This window comes from Talpa europaea (genome assembly GCF_964194135.1).
Source record: "Talpa europaea genome assembly, chromosome: 10".
NCBI classification, from domain to species: Eukaryota; Metazoa; Chordata; class Mammalia; order Eulipotyphla; family Talpidae; genus Talpa; species Talpa europaea.
In genome coordinates, this window is record NC_140077.1 from 76,862,307 (window position 1) to 76,882,617 (window position 20,311).

Consider the following 20,311-nt stretch of genomic DNA (forward strand, 5'->3'; position numbering starts at 1 on the left):
CAAATGAAATGTTGACTGATAAAAACAAATCACAGAATTCCCAGGTTATACCAGCTTATATGTATGTGTGTATACATGTGCGTGGCTGGGTAGCTGTGTGTGTGATCAAGCTCAAAAAGAAGAAACATGAAATAATGTAGTTTAGGGATGCTTTCAACCACCATAAACTACTAAAGATGGCAAGGGGTAGAAGCCAGGAGATATAAACAAATCTCGACTCCTGGTGGAGTCACAGGTTTTTGTGACTCAACTTTAAAGCAATGCATGCTTTAAAGTTTACGTATTTGTTCAACACTGTTTTGCATGCATCAAATATTAGACTGAAAATACTTAAGACATAGCTCCACTTTCCTTACTTTCAGCCAGCTTTCTTCTCACCCGCAACATCTCTCAACTACAAGCTGCGTGGGGCTCGTGGCTCCAGAGACTGTAAAAGAGGGAAAGGGTATATGCACTGGAACCCAAAACCGTGACCTGTGTTAACTAGTGTTACTTTCTTTTTGGTGTTGGCTGGTTGTGGTAGTGGCGGAAATAATATCCAATGTATCAGCTATCCAGTATGAAGCTCACTGTTTAGAGTTACTCTGCTAACTACAAGCAGAAAGGGTTTATTTTATGTTTTTACATCATTTTTCATTTTTGCACAATGTACGCATTTTCATCTTGGTTATATTCCCTATACAATTCCCACCCCACCCCCCTTTATTTTGATCCTAATTCCTCCTCCTTCCCCACCCCCGCAGTGTTTCTGGTTTATAGTTGCTTGTTGATTTGGATTTTTACTTTATAATAAAATAGGGTTTTTATGCCCACTGGGTCCTCTGAGTCTCCCATTTACACTCAAACTTGACACTTCCTGAGAGCATCAGGCCTGTGCACCGCCCTCTTGTGTCTTTCCGGGCTGTCAGGCTTTCACCAGCCTCCGTCACTCCGTTATGTAAATTCTTCCAAGAGGATCCCCCAGTTTCCACGGCCCGTCCACCCGCCCCCCGGGAGAGCAAGTCCAGCCTTCGCTTGCTCCGCGGGTTACCAGCAGCCAGACCCGGCCGGGGCGTGGCCAGCTCGCGCCCCGCCCCTCCGCCCTTCCCCCCGGCCGCAGCTGAGCTCCGCCCCCAAGGTGGCTCCGCCTCCCCGCCGCGGCCCTCTCCCAAAACCCGGAGAAGTGGATTTCGGGCTCCGCTCCGCTTCGCCCCTCCGAGCCGCAGAGTAGGCCCAGAATAGGTCCGCGCCTGTGGGCAGGGAGCCGGGCCCGAGTCGGCGCGGACGCGGCCCCAGATCTGCGCGGGTGAGCGCGCCGCGGCCCCGGCCGCTTGGGCCTTCTCCCGGTCAGGCCCACCCTGCTCCGGGCCGCCGGGCGCTAGGCCGCGGCGGTCGTCGTCCCTCTCCCGCCCGGCGCCCCCAAAGGCCCGCCCGCCTTGTTGACGCCGCGTCCCGGACCTCGGTCCGGAACCCGGCGCCCGCCAGGCCGGTCTCCTAGCAGCGCCGCGTCGCGCACACTCCCGGGGTGTGGGGCCGCAGGCGGGGGTGAGGCAGCGGCCGAGGGGAGGGTGTGGGGGGCCTAGCGGGTGGGGGCGTGGGCGAGACCCCGAGGCCGCCGCGGAGCGTTTCGCCTTTTGAGGACTTGAGTTCCGGGCGCTCCTCGGCTCGCGTAGATCCGTCCTTCCCTCCCCCGACCCCTGGGCGTTTCCGGAGGCTTAGGGTGGTGATCCAGACCCTCAGTTGCACGTTTGTTGGAATGTTTCTGGAAAAATGGAATCTGGCAATTTATCCAGAGCATTTTAGGAAAACGTTCGTTGGTATATTTGATAGTCGCAAAATTATGTTGAAAATCTTTCCCAGTCGCTATCATTTTGCAAAAACATTTTTGGAGTAAACAGAACTGTGGTTGAGAGCTTGCGCTGAGGCCAGAGTTGTGTGAGCTTGGGCAAGTCAGTCTCTCCGGGGTTGAGTTTCCTTATGTGAAAAAGGAGTCAATGATAAAATAGCACAATAAAATACATGCTTATCTGTGGATGTGGGGATGGTGGTACTAACCTAGTTTACAAGCTTGTGAAGATTCAGTTAAGGTGAAGCACTGAGCACTGGGCTTAGAGCATAATGCACGCTCTGTGTTATTTATTGTAAGATAGCCTTGCAATTTTAATTTTAAAGATTCCAATTGTGAAGTGTTTATCAAGTCTGTGAAAATGGAATGGAAGGATTTACAACAGAATTTCTGTAATATCTGATATTTCAAAGTGCAAATAGTAAACAGAAAGTGGCTCTGTGTAACAATGCTGTGTTTAACAGTATGCAGTGTTTCACTGTGTGTGTGTGTGTGTAAAGGATTCTGTCTTTTCACTAGAGGAAATTGATGAATGAAAGAAAAACTTGATACTAAGTAGTGTCATGATGTCTCCTTTTATTCCTTTGAGGCCAAGCCCAGGGACATTAGGCTGACTCCGGGATAACCATAGAGTACTTTATACTTGAGCTTTATTGAGAGTAAAAGATATCTCATCATTTCCTCAACAGAATATTGAAGGATGTTCGTTCCAAGGTCTCTGAAAATCAAGAGGAATGCTAATGATGATGTCAAAATTTGTGCCGCTAAGAAAATTAAACCAGAGGCAGAAGACCTTCAGTTGGATAAAGACAGAAATGATTCAGTTGATACTTCAGGTACAAAAGAAGCTGAAACACCAGGCAGGTCCAGTGGGGAGCCTTTCCCTTTGCCCTGTCCAGCTGGCCAGTTGACCCAGGTTGGCATGGGCACATCTGAGCAGGATACAAAGGATAGCAGTCTTTCTGAAGACCCTGTTAAGTCATTTTCCAAAACACAGCGTTGGGCAGAGCCAGGGGAGCCTGTGTGTGTCATCTGTGGTCGTTATGGAGAGTATATCTGTGATGAGACAGATGAAGATGTGTGCAGCTTGGAGTGTAAAGCAAAACATCTTCTGCAAGTTAAGGAAAAGGAAGACAAATTCAAACTTAGTAATGCTCAGAAAGCTGATTCTGAGCCAGAGTCTCCACTTAATGTTGCTTATACCTATAAAGAACACCCCTTTATTCTGAACCTTCAGGAGGCCCAGATTGAAAATCTTAAACAGCAGCTAGGAATTGTAGTTCAAGGTCAGGATGTCTGCAGGCCCATTATTGACTTTGAGCATTGTGGTTTCCCTGAGGCCTTAAATCACAACTTGAAGAAATCAGGCTATGAAGTTCCAACCCCCATCCAAATGCAGATGATACCTGTGGGGCTTCTGGGAAGAGACATTTTGGCTAGTGCAGATACTGGCTCGGGCAAAACAGCTGCCTTTCTTCTTCCTGTTATCATCCGAGCTTTATTGGAGGTAAGTTAGAGTTCACATGTCATCTTCTCAGAAACAAGTGAGGTACTTATCAATTTCATCCTTAACTGGGTTGAAATTGCAAACTAAATATTTACAACTGTAATCACTAGTCTTCTTGTTACATGGGAGGCAGAGAATTAGAGGTTCATTCTGGCCCAAACTAGATCGGGGATTTTTTTTTTTTCCTAAAGATTTATTTATTTTTATACAACAACCGGGGTAAAGGCCAGATGCACGGGAGGGTGAGAGGATTCACCGGAGACAGAGCGGGGAACAGAACAGACAGACTGATGAAATTACACTGCTGAGGGGAGCAGCAGACGAGACAGGAGAGGTCTGCTTCGCCATGTGGGATTCTTGCCTGCCGGCTGGGATCAAACCCACACTGCAGAGGCTGTGGACAGCTTCACAGTGCAGAGCTCAACCGCCTGCGCCACCAGGGAGGCCCGATCGGGGATGTTTAACATTATTTAATAAAATCACCTTGCCAGGGGGTCCCTGGCCACCATTGGCTGAACATACGCCCCACAATGAGGCATGATCCCATCATGAAACTCCACAGTGTCTGTGTAACCAGGATTCCTGACCTTCCTCTCCATCTCAGCTTGTCCCATACCAGTCATCCTATAAAAAGCCTAACTCCCTCTGGCAAGGGGAGGAAGTGCTTTGGAAGCCATTGCTGTCTGCCTTCTTGTTTGATAGAAGTAATCAGAATCTTTGCCACTATATCTGACTTGGCCTGGGCAGTTTTGCTAACAACTGCCAAGCCGCTAACCTTTTTATTTGGTACTACTAACCATCTTGCTTCTGATAGCCTAATTTTAGGGAATATTTCTTTTTTATATTGAGCCAAAGAGTTCTTCATTGAAGGTCTAAAAAATTTGTTTTCCTTCTAAAATAATCTCTTTCTAACAAAATAAACTTAATTTGGGGAAACTGCAATTTTTGTGGCAGTTTATTGTTTTAAAGAAACTGATTTATACAAAAGTTGGAACACTTTTGTAGTGCTTCAGAGTAAATGCAGTGCTTAAATGTGATCCGTGGTTCATCTTAAAATAATACTGCCTTACCTTGCTTGTTAGTTTATAGCATGTAAAGTACTTCAGCACATAATTTCACAAATATTTTGAGTTAATTGCTTTTTGCCAAGTACTGCCGAACTTGTGATATATGGCAAGCAGGGAAACAAGTGAAAGAAGTGGGTAAAGGAAGGAAAGATAAAGGGAGAAGATTTGGAAAACTAAAAAGTAGAAGTAAACAATGTAAGGAAAAAAAGAAAAGAAAGCACTAGATGTTCAATATATAGGTAAAACTCACTAGGGGACCAAGAGAGAGTCGTAGAGTAGGAAATAGTATATTTATATGTAAGTCCTTTGGACAAAAAAAAAGTAAATTCTACAGGAGAGGAGAGGGAAAGAGCATGGCTAGAATGCCAAGCTTGAACAACATCTTCATGGTGATTAGTGGGTTTTTTCTTGAGAAGAAGCTTGCCTCGGTAGGTCCAGTTAACTAGGAGCAAACCTTGAGTTTTCCCACCTCTGTTACTGTGGATGAAGCTCCTTTGCCCCAGTGTCTGTGTTATGTAAGAAATGGGGGTCAAGTTACAGTTTTTGGAAAAAGAAATCTGCAGTAAGGAAGCAGTAGGGCCCCCTCCCTTGGGCTGTTGGGAACACTTAAAAGGGAAATGCACCTGGAATCATTCTGAAGATTTAGTTATATCAACAGGAATTATTTGCTGATCTTCCTAGATTTATTTTTCACATCTTTGCAGAACAAAACTCCATGTGCACTCATTCTCACACCTACACGAGAGCTAGCCATTCAGATCGAGAGACAGGCTAAAGAGTTGATGAGTGGCCTGCCACGCATGAAGACCGTGCTTCTGGTAGGGGGCTTACCCTTGCCCCCACAGCTTCATCGCCTGCGGCAGTATGTGAAGGTAAGCACCAATTTTATCCCAGGCCTTTGAAAAGTATTGTAGGAGTATAGGAACTAGGTTTTTTTCCTCTTTGAGGCACTGTTGAATGCATTTCAGGTAGCTTTTAATTTCTTGCCAAGTAAGCCTTAATTTTTTTAAGTTTGTTTTTTCTAGAAAAATAAGGGGACATCCTTTCTGGAGTTTCTGTTGTATATGCTGGACACTTTTCGATGTTATCACATGCATTATCTCATTTAATCATCACGTTTGCTCTTGGAGGTGGGTTGGCATATTCCAAATTTTGTGGTTGAGAAGTTGAATCTCAGAAAGATGGCATTTTTCTAAAGGTCCATGGCTAATACACTTGAGTGTGATTCCTAAAAACGTGGATAATAGCCTACAAAACCACAGTACAATTATAAGCAGTAAATTACCATCAATACAGATAGATTAACACTACAGTCTGTTCCTCTGACCCCATTCATGTGCTTTTATTATAGTTCCATTATCCTCTGAGCACTTCCTTATTTTCTATCTAAAGATGTGCCCTGCTTACCTTGTCTTTTCCTTGCCTCAACCCTGAAACTGTGCCTTTTTCCACAGAGCCCTGATTCCTTTTGGTAGAGAATAGTATTTAGAAACCCAGGTTTGGGCTCCAGGTTGGGCTGCTTGCCATTGGTAGCTGCTGTTGGGTTATCTTGCTTCCGTATCTGCATTTATCAGAGACCATGAGTTCACGTTGATACTTCCAATTCTAATTCTAATTCAACACAGCAAGATTCACTATAGGTTTTCTGATTCTACATCTGTAACTCTTGACAGTGAGAAAACTATTCATTATCCTTTATATGTTTACCTGACCAGTCCGCCAGTGTGTAACCTGTCTCTCATGGTCACCTCAGTAGAGTCGACCCTGCATTCTCCTCAACAGCTCAGGCTAAATCAACCTGTCTGGGGCCACCTTTCTGAGGGCCTCTGCCTCACCTTGTTGATGCTGCTACTTCTCCCCATGCCAGACTGTGTCCCTCACAGACACCGGCTGAGAACTGGTGACTGAAACGTCCGCTCAGGAAAGCTGCCTTTCAAGAGCAAGGGCAAAATAAAGATGTTTTCAGATAAACAAAACTGCGAAAGTTTATTAGCAGTAGAGCATCTAAAGGGATTTCTGAAGTAAAATATTCTACAGATAAAGATGATACTAAAATGTGGAAAAGAAATAATGGTGAGGAAAGAAAATGGTTAACATGGGTAAATGTAAACGATTAGAATAAACAGCAGTAATCATAAACAGTTTGTAAAAATAGAAGAAAAATGGGGATGTAATATACTGCTTGGGGACTATCTTTAATATATAGTGTATATTTGAAAGTTGTTAAGAAAGTAGATGTTAAAAATTCTCATCACAGGGGAAAAATGTGACTTTGTGGTGATGAATGTGAACTGTGCTTATCCTGGTGATCATATATATGCATATATCAACACATTATTTCATACATCAAAAACTGATAATGTGTCCAGTACAACTCAAAAAATAAAAAATAGAGGTAAATACTGGCCAACAGTAGCATGTAAGTGTGTGGGAAAAGACTGTTTTCCCTTGATTATCCAAGAAAAAGATAAAAATGTCAATTAACTTTAGACTTCATTAAGCTATATATCCTTGTTAAAACTCAAGATGAAGCACCAAAAGAATGGAAAAAAAAAAAGTTTATGATTTCCAAACCAGTGTGTGTGTGTTGGGGGGGGGGGTTGTTAAAGGAAAAAAACGGGGTGAGCTTAATCCAAAATAACTAAAATTTTAATATTTGTGTTATTTCTAAAAAACCTAGCAGAACCCTATAGTTCCGTACAACTATATTATAAAAGCCTCATAACCCAGAACTGTTATCATTTTCAGTGATTTTACCATTGTGTTGGTGTATACTTGAAAAGTAGAATACAGTTGATTAGATCGTTTGTAGTTCTATATTTTATCCAGGGACTGTCGCGTTTAGTCCTCACAATGATCATTTTATCATTTCCATTTTATGGATGAGAGAACAGAGACTCATACTATTATTAAATGCTAGAGCTGAGATACCTGCTGAGTTTGTCTGATTAAAGAGGCCCTACTTTTAGTCATCACTTTATCTTATGTATTATAAAACTGTTAAAAGCCTTAATCAACTGTAGAAATCAACCTGTTAATTTAAAGATGCTTTAGCAGGCCCAAAGAGGTTATGGAACTTGGTTTTGCCTGCAGAGCCAAATAGAGGTCACACTTCCTGCGCTGGCCCCTGCTTTGGGACATTCTCCCCACCCTTCCCACTCAGGGGCCTCTCGACCTTAGAGTGTTCTTGGACGCCCCTTTTCTCTGTCTGGACTCTCCTTGCCTTGCTTCCTCCCACTACTCCTTTAGTTTAGTGCATGTGTTAGCTGGCACTGGATCCACCCTCCATTTACTGCACGCTATACTGATCTTAGAGCATTCATTTGTTTTATCCATTTCTTCCTTTATATTAAGTTTCATGAGAGCCAAGATTGTGTCTGATTCATTCATCAGAATTCAATAACTTATGTGTCTGACACATACTAGCCATTCAATAAGTGTAGAATGAATGAATAGAGGAATGAATATTATCTGACTTTTTTATTTGCTTTTTCTCTTTTATCCAGGTTATCATAGCAACTCCTGGGCGAATTCTGGATATATTAAAACAGAACTCTGTAGAACTCTGCAATATAAAAATCGTAGTAGTAGATGAAGTAAGTAGTGTGTTTAGAACCATTAGTCACATAACTTTATATAATTTATGACAAATATATTCTAAAGTTACATAACTTCATTGTGTGTTTAGGTATTTTTACCCACAAAGGGAAGAAAAATTCAGAGGTTTTTTTCATTGCCGTGGTGGTTCTTAAGCTGGTTCCTGTAGAGATAGTAGCTAAAGTAAGGTATTGCATGCTAAAATTAAACCATAGCTATCTCTTCCTCTTGATAAAAAACATAAATTCAACTATATCCTCATTGATAAGTTTTCTAAACATTGATGCTCATTATCATTTGTCCACAAAATGAATCAGTGGCAAATAATAATTAACAAGGACTTTTGGGAGTAACTGAATAATGTTTAGTTGAATCACCTTTTGAATTTTTTTCTGCATAGATCTGTGGGATCTGTGGTTGTAGTTTTCTGTGTTCTATAGAGAGAATGGGCATTTTTATACTTTTGCTTGCTTAATGAGCTGAAATAAACATTTTATTAACAGGTGAGCGTCCACTGTCTGAGCAGCAGGAGAACACAAGGCTGTGTCCAGCCCAGATAGGCATGCTCAACTGCCTTCACATTGTCGCTTTGGCAGTGACAGAGCAGAGGACTGTGTTACAGCGAGCTAGGTGATGGCCAGCCAGGGCCAGTGAGTCCCAAGGAGGGTGCGGTGGCAGGGAGGTAACAGGGTGAGGGAAGAACTCAGAGCGAGGATCCACAGGACTAGGGCTTGAGCCTTTATTTCATCTACCCTGACACCTCAGGCAAGTCATTAAAATTTGCAGATTTGTGGGAGGATGAAGCAATGACTATGAAAATGTCTAAAAGACCAAAAAGTCCTACTTAGATGTCAAATATTATTCAGCCTTTCAAAAGTGCTGCTAAGTCAGCCTTTTCCTGGCAGGACATTTGGTGGAACTGATGAATCTCATGTTCATGATCCCACTGGCTGCCACCTGGACGTAGGCTGGCCATCCCTTTCTTGGTAAATCCTTCTTCAGTTCTCATCTAATGCTTCTGAGAAGGAACCCATGTGCGGAAGTTGGGATCCACTCATCCTTGCTTTTCTTCACAGTGTTTTCATTTTCTTACATAAACAAGGCTCACGGGCACCCCAGTGCTTAGTGTAATGGTGGAGGAGCTGTGTTTGCTTGGCAGCATGTGTGGGGAGCCTGTTATTCTCAGTCTCTGTCCCGTTCCTGGTGTTTAAGAATATGGTCTCTGGGTGGTGTAGAGGTGAGATGAGCTGGTAAACAATATAGTGGGTCAGGTACTGATACAGGTCAGTGCACAGGTGCTACTAGGTACAGATTGGCCAACTCTGGGTAAGTCTGGATGGCACCACCTTGAAGCTTTAAATGCCATTTAGGTCTACAAAGTGCTGAAATCTTATTGGAGAAAAAGACAAATATTTGAAACAAAGGCGAGGACATTATCCTATAGACTTAAATACAAAAGACTGAATGATGTAGACCAGGGATTGACAAAGTCTTTCTATAAAGAACCAGAGAGTAAATATTTTAGGCTTTTGGGGCTAATGTCCTCGGTGGCAGCTACTCAGTACAACCATAGGCAGTGTGTAAATGGGTGGGTGTGACTGTGTCCTATAAAACAATCTATAAAAACAAGCAAAGGTATGAATTTGTCCCATGAGCCATTGTTAGCCACCCCCTGATATAGCTGTTAGTGAAATAACACGACTATGTATGATATGCTAATTGTTCAGGACATGTGAGGTCAGAAGGACAAATGAGAGAGTATATGAATGGGGACTGTAGCAAATGGCTTCTCAGAGGTAATGGCGTGTGATCTGGGTCTCCACAGATGGAAACAGACTTAGAAAACTAGAAACTGCATCCAACATTCCAGGTGAAGACAATGACAGGAGCAGAGCCAGACAGTCGAAGCACATGGGCTAAGGGGCAGAGGAGACCGGCCAGCCTGGAAGAGTTCTCCCGAGGAGTAATAGGAAGTAGAATTGAGTAGCTAGGGTGGGGTCAAATTACAGAGGGCCTTGAAAGGACAGCAGAAGTTGGATTTGATGTGGGAATCTGTGCGGCTTCGTAAATTATTGAGTTGGGGTGTAACATGTTGAAAGTGGTGGTTTAGGTAGTCACTCTGCTGTGCCGTTCAAGAGAAATTAAAGATAAAAGATTCTGTGAGACAAGAGCCAGCCACCCAGACTAGAGGTGAGGAGGGGCAGGGGCAGGGTAGGAGCCAAGCAGGGTCACGTCTTCAAGTCACTGTAAAGAAGTCATTTGTGGGTCCTCTGATGGATGAAGATGAGAGGGAGAGGAGGCTGTAGGGCTGGCTCCATAAATTAGGATGGTGCTTTTGGCTTCAGGAAAGAACAAGTGGGTAAGGGCTGGGACTACGCAATAATATTTGCATTTGGTTTTAGAGATACTGGATTTTGTGTGAATGATGGGCAAGGAGAAGTACTCTAGACACAGGAAACGTGCACTGGAGTCAATGACGTGTACTAGCGCTTGTAAGAGAGGAGGGTTAGTGAGAGATGAGGACTAGCCTGAGGGTCTGGTTTGTGGAATTTGACATGAGTCAGTCAAGGGAGAAGTAGCCTGGGAGATCAGGAAGGAACTGAGATTAATAATATCCCTGAGGAAGAGAGCCGCTGATTCCAGGGGAGGCAAGGACGCAAGAATCCTCAGGCATGGAAACTGAGAAGTTCCTGTAGAATCAGAAAAATCTGCTCTGCCCCCTTCTCTCTCCTCTGTGCTTGTCCTTTGGCCCAGTGATTGTTCCCTCCCCATCTACCTGCTCATCCTTCTTTACATGTCTGTGATTCTGACAGGATTCTTCCCTCACACCCCCAGGCAGGTTTAGGACTTCTTTGCTCTGATGTGTTGACCTACGAGCAGACTCCCTATTTACATCCTGGTCCCTACTCTCCCCCAATGGCAAGTGCAGTGTTTCCCAAGTTGCTCTAATGTGAAGAATCACCTGCATGCTTAGTGACTGTAATGGCAGCCCAGAGCTCACACTTGGATATTCTGACTCAACAGGTCTGAGTTAGAGTCTGGGAATCTTTAAAAACTCATGCTTATCTTTAGGAAGATTTTGGTTAGCAAGCTGTCTGACATCAGTAAGCTCTTATTCAGTGCTTAGAACATGAATGCTTATCTATCAAATACATGTCTTATCTTCTTGGTTTTGAGGATGCAATGGAAAGCGAGATGACCTGTGATATACCTGTGAATACAGGGTCACATGCCAGAGACAACCAGTGGTTTGCCTTAGATTTAGCCAGGGGTAGGGGAAGTATCTCTGAGGTGATTTCATGCTGAGCTCTCATTGAGAAGGAGCCAGCCCTGTGAAGGTCCATCTGAAGGGGAGATTATTTCAGACAGAACTGTCAGTGCGCAGCTAATGTGGGAACAAGCGTGGGGCAATGGGGACCGAAAGAAGGTTAGTGTGGCAGGGTCCAGGAGAATGAGAGAGAGACAGTGGTAGATGGGGTCAGGGAAGTGGATGAGGATGAGAATATAGCTCTTTCAGGCCACAGTTAAGAGTTGGGTTTTATTCAAGTGTGATAGGAAGTCATTGGCAGGTTTAAGCAGGGCAGTAACAATATCTAATTTATGTTCTAGAAGAATCTGGTTGACTGAGAAAAATGGATCCTGAGGTAGGAGTGTCAAGAGTGGGAGTATCCTCAGTGCAAACTGAGAGAAATGACTGGGTCTGGGGTGTGTTAGTAGTGTCAACAGGACTAATAGTGGATTATATGTGGGGTGAAACAGGTTTTTGATGATGCCATTCCAAACGTGGGTCCTGAAATAAGAGTGGGCTTGCCGTTGAGAAAGTGGAAATTTCTGTTTTAAAAAGGTTAAATTTGAGGGTCTTTTTAGATCCAAGTGGGCATGTTAAGTTGGCAGTTGGGTTCTGCCACTCAAGTTCAGGAAAGAAGTTATAGCCAGAGATAAGATTTTGGGGGGTCTTTGATGCATTCAAGGAATTTGGTCACAGAACCTGGGGAGAGAGCATAGATGAGGGCGAAGAGGGGCCTAGGGCACAGTCCCTGGGGCTCACCACCATGTCGGAGTCTTCTGAAGATTATGGAGTTTGAAAAGGAGTAGCCAGTGAGGGAGGAGAAAATTTTTGAGAGAAGAAAGACCAGTGTATTTGAAAATCAAGAGAGCCTTAAAAAGCAAAAAAAAAGATAGCCTTGCTCTTTCCTAATTTAAAGCAGCACTAATTTAAAAAAAAATTTCTCTTTGCTTTGTAGTACATTCATTGTTTTTAAAAACTAACAAAAGCAGAAGTACACACAGAAATGAAAGCCCCAGCATTAAATTTCTTATTTAAAATATTTTGTAAGTATTTCCATAATAAAAATTTAAACTTTGCATACTTTGAAAACTGAAATTGCCCCCTCCTCATACAGCTTGAAAATCACCCCAGAGTTAGCAATTATGTTTCTTGAATGTATACTCCAGTTCAACCTTTGTCTACATAGTATTCTGTACTTTGCTTTTTGCTCCTAATAGTGATTCATTATTATTTAATAAAGGACTTTCTGGTAATTTTTCATGACAACATAGTGTTATGTTGTGTTTATCATAATTTATTTATCACATGCCCTATTTGTGGATATTGAGGATATGTATGTTAGGTTTTTTTTTTTTTAATAGAGGCATGTTTTATTTATTTATTTTGTTTGTTTGTTTGTTTGTTTGTTTGTGTATACGTGCACTGGGTACAGAGAATTCACCAGAGCCAGAGCGGGGAGCAGAGCAGTATGTTAGGTTTTTTTGCCACGATTAATAATGCCATAATAAGAAGTTTTGTCATTGTAGACAAGGTGGTTATATGGCATATAATTTTATATAAACACATGTTAATATAAAGTTGATCTTTTGTCTTTTGACATTGTGGTACTTTTTTCTGCATAGAAGTTTTTATTTTTTATATTAATTCTGTCAGTCCCGTTGTTCTTAATGTCAAGTGGGGCTAACTTTTAAATGATTTTACTTTAGGCTGATACCATGTTAAAGATGGGCTTTCAACAGCAAGTACTTGACATTTTGGAAAACGTTCCTAGTGATTGTCAGACCATATTGGCCTCAGCTACAATTCCAAGTAGCATGGAGCAACTAGCTAACCGGCTTCTGCATAATCCCGTGAGAATTATCACTGGAGAAAAGAACTTGCCATGTCCCAATGTGCGTCAGATTATTTTGTGGGTAGAAGAACCAGCCAAAAAGAAGAAGTTATTTGAAATCTTAAATGTGAGTAGTAAGCACTCCATCCTTCTGTAGGTTATTCTCATATTTTTCACAATTCTTAAGAGAATGATTTTTAGATGTAGTTTTTGGGGAATTTGGTGTAGGTATGTAATAAAATACCATAACTATTCAAGGACTTTTTTCTGTTTGACAGCATTTTAGTAGTGTTACATAGAAGGTGAAGACTAGTTTTTTCTTGGCTATTTTTTCTTTGAGAAGTAGAATTTTTTAGTAGTTACTAGCTGAACCAGAAATTTGTGAAGTGAGTGATATGGGCAGGCAGTTACTTAAAAATATACTTATTAAGTAATGTTAACTTAAATGTAGTTTGTATTAACTTATGAATAATTAAAATTACACTTAAACTTTAGTATTATTTTTGTAGTATTAATGAAGTGATGGAGAAATGTGATGGACAGTAGATTATTTGGCTTCTGTTTGTACGTATTTTAAAGAAAACACTTATTTTAACAGAATAGGCTTTTTTCACCCCCTCCTTAACAGTGTTTATAAGCCTATGGATAACTAATTTGTACAGATGCTTTCAGAAAAACTTTTCAACATAATTTATGTTATATGAATAATTTCACATATATCTTTTCAATTTTTCAGGATAAGAAACTCTTCAAGCCTCCAGTGTTAGTATTTGTGGACTGCAAACTAGGCGCAGATCTGTTGAGTGAAGCTGTTCAGAAAATTACAGGCCTGAAAAGCGTATCTATACATTCAGACAAGTCCCAAATGGAGAGGAAAAACATCTTGAAGGTTTGACTCTCAGTGTTCTCTTTCCTGCCTATAAATCTGTTTTGCCTCATTTTCAAAAGACACCATGTTTTTAAAGCTGTCTTTTTTTTTGTAATGTCTGTAAGAACTTCAGGAAAGCAGTAAGTATGAAGTTGTTGCTGCTGCTCACGGGCTTCTATGTTTTGGGAGCAATAACCTCTTCTCTAGGGATTATATACTAAATAGATTACTAATTCCAAGCCCACCATTTTGGAAATCAGGTCACTGTGGCCTGGGACAGCAGTCGTTCACCTTTGGAGAGAGGTGCCTGGGTAAATTAATAGAAACAGTTCTCAGGGGGCTGTAGGAACTTATGCTTACCCACTTCTAAGCTCTTCTGAGACCTTTACTTGTTGAAAAGATTCTGCAACAACAACATTGAAGGGAAAAAAAAGAAAAGATATCTGAATTATCTAAAATCACATAAGATATATTCTAAACATTGAATCGTGTTGCTGTTTTGGAAAGGGATTACTGGACGGAGACTATGAGGTGGTGGTGAGCACAGGAGTCCTGGGCAGAGGCCTGGACCTCATCAGTGTCAAGCTGGTGGTCAATTTCGATATGCCTTCAAGTATGGATGAATATGTGCATCAGGTAAAGTGGTTTTGTGTGTTACCACCATTTTATTCTTGAATTTTCTTGGGCAAGGCATTGTCAATATAATGTTAAGTTATAATGGACATAAAACTTTATGTATTTTTGCTTCTAAAGTAAATAAACTAAAAAACTTTATGCCTAAAGTGCATTAAATCTAATTGGAAATAATAACCTAAAATGTTAGTTTAAAACAGTTTTAAGTAGTTGGGTTTTGGTTTATTTTTATTTCTTTATAGTTTTTCTCCAGGGACCATATTAATGCCTTTTATAATTTAAAAAAGAGGGAGGGCTTTGTTTTAAAAGATTGCTATATCTGGCCAGAATAAAATTGATCCATTAAAGTATTTGGTTTTTTTTAGGAATCTTGTCTTCATCTCCTCTCCCATATCCTTATTTGTTCTAGTCTTTCACCTTTTAAAGTTTTGTTCCTTTTCTTTGCTGCCAGAGATAACAGCAGCTCTGTTTCTAGCAGAAATAGAGAGAGCTTTCTCTTAATGCCGCCTTATCTTCCCTACTGCTACCTGTCTTCCTACTCTGGCATCATTTACACACTCTTGAAGTACAGCTTTTCTGTAATGTTCTTCACATCACCTCTGAATGCCACGTTTACTCAGATCATTCACTGAAGCTCTTTTAGTGCCTTTCGTGCATTGTTACCTCTTTTTTCTCTCTTTTTTGGTACCACCTGTGTGTCAGAGCTGAGTATTCCACAGTTAATTGTTCATTCAAATAACTGAAGTGTATTTTTATAAAACTATTAATTTAATATTTCTGGATGGAAACTTTCTAAAATATTAAGACCCTTAAGCCTCTTGCTTCTTAAATAGAGTATATTGATTATAATTATTTAGCCTTTTCTGGCTGTGCCATGGTCAGCCCTTTGGCTCCCAGTTATTCACAGTGCACAGTGCTCTAATGCGTCCAGGGCCTCAGGGCTTGGCCAGTGTATAATTTCTTACCAATATTTAGAATGGCCCTAGAGCCTTCTGCTTTTCTAGGTCAGTATCTGGGTGTTTTTTGTTTCAGTAATCAAAGTATACACACCCTCAATAACAATTAATGCAAATAACAAAAGATATACAGTGAAAAGTCTTCTTCATAAGGTAGCCCCCTACCTCTCATTGCTCCCCACCATTCATAGTATAGAAGCACTGCGTGCCTCTGTCACACTTCTCACATAAAGGGGCCATACTGTACTAACCAGACTTTGCCTTGGGTTTTTAAATTAAATGTATCTTAGACATATTTCCTATGAGCGCACATAATAGTTAATATTTAATAAGTGTTAGTGTATACTAAGGACTTACTATACAACCAAACACTGTTACAAGCTTTTTAAACTTTTTAATGTGGCTTGTTGTAGATTAGTGACTAAATAAGAATGGATTACATGTAAGTACTCTAATTATTTAACAAATCCTTAACTGTGGTCAGTGTTTCCATATTATTAAATAATGCTGAGTGAACAGCATTAATTCTTGGGTCTCATGAAGGTATAGCTAGAGATAAACTCTGAGCAGGGCAACTTTCAGGTTAAAGGGTATTATATATTTACATTCTTGATAGGTGTTTCCTTGTGTCTGCTTTTTAATTGTAGGAGGTAGAATGCTTCTGTGAAAATAATTAGATATTTGTTAGCATCAGCTATCTTTTAGAGTTTGGAGATTATTATAGTTATTTTTTAACAGCTTTTTGTTTCAGTATGAAACACCTCTGTATATGTCTCAGTAGATATGTCACATGCTATGCCTTCATCACCTCAAATTGTATATAATTCGGTGGTTTTCAGTATATTAATAGAATTGTACAACCGTTACTACAATCAATTTTAGAAAATTTCCATCACCTGAAAAGAATCCCCATACCTCTCTCTCTCTCTCTCTCTCTCTCTCTCTCTCTCTCACACACACACACACTCTCACACTCAATTTTAGGAAAAAACACCTTCTGTCTCTATAATAGGAGTTTATCTTTTCTGGATAAATGGGATCCATGAATTACACTTCATGTAACTGGGATCATTCAGTGTGTGGTCTTTTGGGACTGGCTTCTTCCACTTAGCATGATATTTTCAAACTTCACCCATATTGTAGCCTCTATCAGCATGTCATTGTTAAAAGGACAGACAATACTTCATTGTAAGGATGTACCTCTTTTGTTTTAGCCATTGATTAGTTGCTGGGCATTTACGTTGTTTCTACTTTTTGGCTATTACAAGTAGTACTGCTGTGAACATTCATTTACAGGTATTTGTAAGGACATGTTTTCATTTCTACTGGGAATACATCTAGGAATAGAATTTCTGGGCCACATGGTAACTCTATATTCAACTTTTTGAGGAGCCACCAGACTATTTTCCAATGTGATTTCACTATTTTACATTCCCAGCGATATATGAGGGCTCCAGTATCTCATCTCCATATCAACATTTTCATGATCTGTCTTTTCTATTACAGCCATGTCAGTGGGTGTGTGTTATCGCTCCTTGTGTTTTTGGTTTGTGTTTCTCTAGTGACTAGGAACATCAGCATTGTGTCACATACTTACTGGCCATTTGTGTATCTCTCTTGGAGAATGTCTTTTTAAATTCTTTGCCCATTTTTTAATTCAGTTGACTTTTTATTACTGAGTTGTAAAAGTTCTTTAGTCTAGAAGAAATTTACTCTACATAATATCTACAAATCTTTTCTCCCATTCAGTGAGTTACAGCTAATTTTTATACTAATTTTTAGTTTTGCTGGAATAATTTAATAACATAAGCAGGTTTTTAAAAGCTGATACTGAAAAACAGCATTCCCTTCCCTCATTTCTCCCCAGTCTCAATGTCAGAGGCCACCCCTTTCAACTCTTCTTTTTCAATATTTAAAATTTCCTATATCTTGGCAGGAATCAGGTGTTTTGCTAAGTACAGGTTTTAAATTCTCTTTTTCAATTGAGGAGCAGAAATTGGCCTTGACTGGGTCTTCCCCTCCTCTTCTGAAGCTTTTCTCAGTAGATTTCAATACAAGTAAATTTTGCTCCCCATCATGGGTCTCCATCACAAATTTGTGTCCATTTAATTCAATCAAAATGAGAAATAACTTTACAAAGATTTGCTTAAGTCCTATATTTCCAGGCACTTATATACCCTAAATCAAATAGTCCTCTGCTCTTAATGTAATGACTTTCCAAAAGTTTTTACCTTAACCCGCTCACAATAAGAAACATCTTTATGTCATTTGCCCCCCTCAGCACACATGCACGTACACACATGTATCTGAAACATAAGTTTCATAGAAAATGCATTATATTTGGTCACTTTCTTATTTTCTGTTTCGGCTGTCTTATTAAAAATATGCTGGTGGCAGCTTAGTAAGTTGATTTCACATATTTATTGATATGTACAATTAAAAAAAGTACCTGAATGAATGTTCATCTTAGTAAAGCCTCTGTAAATATTAGTCTTCATTCCCTGTTAAGTGACATTAAGATTCTCTTTGAACAGTTTTAAATGTCCTCTGCATTTCATTTCAGGTTGGAAGAGTGGGGAGATTAGGTCAAAATGGAACATCAATTACTTTGATCAATAACAGTTCAAAAAGACTCTTCTGGGACATTGCAAAAAGGGTAAAACCCACTGGATCCATTCTTCCCCCACAGTTATTAAATTCCCCTTACCTTCATGACCAGAAGAGAAAGGAACAGCAGAAAGACAAACAGGCACAGAACAATCTGGTAACGGGATCTAATCTTATGGACATTATTAGAAAACATGATAAGAGTAATTCTCAAAAATGATTTGTTACATCATTTTGAATATATTTTTGTGTATAATCATAGAAATTTCTGTATATTATTACTGTAAAATTTGAATAAATGGGACATGTAAGTAAAGCAGAACTTTACATATGATTTTCTAATGTAATAGAATCTCAAATTTATACAGCAGTGTTGTATTTATTTTCCTTTTTTACTCATAAATTAAATGACCTCAGTAAGTGAATTTTTAATAAAATATATTTCTCCTTGATAAGGCTTTATTTTTTAAAAATAAATATTCCTGAAAGTTACTATCAGAGCCAGAAAGTTCCACAGCAAGGAGTCTGACCAAGCATGGCGATCCCTTCATGCAGTGCCCACTGGTGCCATCACTCTGGCACCTCAATTATTGTTGGGTGAATGAAAGCTGGTTAGGAGGAAAGTAAATGATAGAAGCTGGAAGAAATGGCCAGTGCTACTTTTTTTTTTTTTAAAGATTTATCCATTTATTTTATACAAGAACCGGGGTACATACAGGCCAGATGCACGGGAGGGTGAGAGGATTCACCAGAGACAGAGCAGGGAGCAGAACCGGCATACTGACGAAATACACTGCTGAGGGGAGCAGCGGGCGAGACAGAAGTGGTCTGCCATACCATGTGGGACCCTTGCCGGCTGGCCAGCCGGGATCGAATCAGTGCTGCAGAGGCTGCGGACAGCTTCACAGTGCGGTGCTCAACTGCCTGCGCCACCAGGGGAGGCCCACCGGTGCTACTTTTAAGAGATAAATACGAGATATGTGTCTATATTTTTAGTTGTTCTCCCTTTAATTTGATAAACTTAAATTGCTTTTATATTTGACATGGGCTCCTTGCCAAATTAATGTCATTATGTTAATATTGCTTTGCAATTGATGTCACTTTGCTAATTCAGTTGATAATTTTAAATACTGCAAGAAAGGATAGATGTCTTGCTTTGAGACATCAACACTTCCATTTCTTTAAAAAAAGAAACTGGTAAGTATCAGCTTAGTTGGGGAATTTAGGTAGTCAGTGTATCATATCATGAAAATGTTGACTCTTGAAGATCTCGGCATCATCCCCCCGAGGGGTGTGGGAGAGATTTAGGGAACTGGGTCCCTCTGTAGGTAGTTTCTTAGTGTTGTCTCCACCCAAATAAAAGCATGGGGTCTGAGTATCCCCCGTGAGAGCCTCAGGACCCAGGCTTTCACTGTTTCTGTTTGTCTGCTCTCAAGTGATGTATGTCCAATTTCAAGTGACAGCATGAGGCTATTAAGGTGCTTTGAGAGGCTAGTAGATACAGTAATTACTAGAGAAGTTAGGCAGCTTTTCACTAGGCTCAAATTTCTTTGTGAATCTAAAGAAGAAATACTACTGGGCTATTGTATGACCTCATTGGTCAGCTTAATTTGCTGACAGTCCGACTTCTGTTCCCACCATTGTGTTCATGCTGAGCCTTTAGTTGTCTTGTTCACTGTCTTACAACTGCATCTTCTGCCTGTTCTTATTTTTAACTTTTTTTTTTTTTGCTCCTCCATTAATTCTTTGATCTCTTGCATTTCTTTTACTTCCCTCTTTAGGGACTCAATTTCATTCTTCTGACCATTGTTTTCCCTCTTTAGGGACTCAATTTCCTTCTTCTGATCATTGTTTTCCTTTATGACTTGTCACTTTTTTAATCAGAGCAATTTTAAATTCTCTTTCTGGAAGGCTCAGAAGTTCTTCCAAGTTACTGTCGTTGCAATCTGGAGGGTGGTTTTCTTTTTGTGGTGTGCTTCTTTCCTGAGGCGTTGTTAGGTTGCGTGTGGTTCTTCTACTCCCTACTGTCTGTTTTCTAATTTGTCGTATGCATTGGGACACTGTTGCTCGGACTGGCCGTCATCTTGGGTGAACTTCTCCGCTCCCCTCTGGCTCCTCCAGGAACCATCTC

At 40.5% G+C, this 20,311-nt stretch overlaps 1 protein-coding gene across 5 annotated transcripts; it reads left to right on the plus strand.

The window, feature by feature from the left end:
- Window positions 1-2,525: 2,525 nt before the first annotated feature.
- On the plus strand, window positions 2,526-18,400 carry DDX59 (DEAD-box helicase 59; the record flags this gene model as incomplete). Of its 5 annotated transcripts, XM_084246350.1 has the most annotated exons (7): window positions 2,526-3,332; window positions 5,104-5,271; window positions 7,906-7,995; window positions 12,992-13,243; window positions 13,853-14,005; window positions 14,492-14,620; window positions 18,137-18,400. In XM_084246350.1, the coding sequence occupies 7 exons, from the start codon at window positions 2,526-2,528 to the stop codon at window positions 18,398-18,400; spliced, it is 1,863 nt and encodes a 620-aa protein (XP_084102476.1). The 5 variants fall into 5 exon arrangements, with proteins under 5 accessions (XP_084102476.1, XP_084102477.1, XP_084102478.1 ...); XM_084246351.1 differs by lacking the exon at window positions 14,492-14,620; XM_084246352.1 differs by lacking the exon at window positions 12,992-13,243.
- Window positions 18,401-20,311: the final 1,911 nt, after the last annotated feature.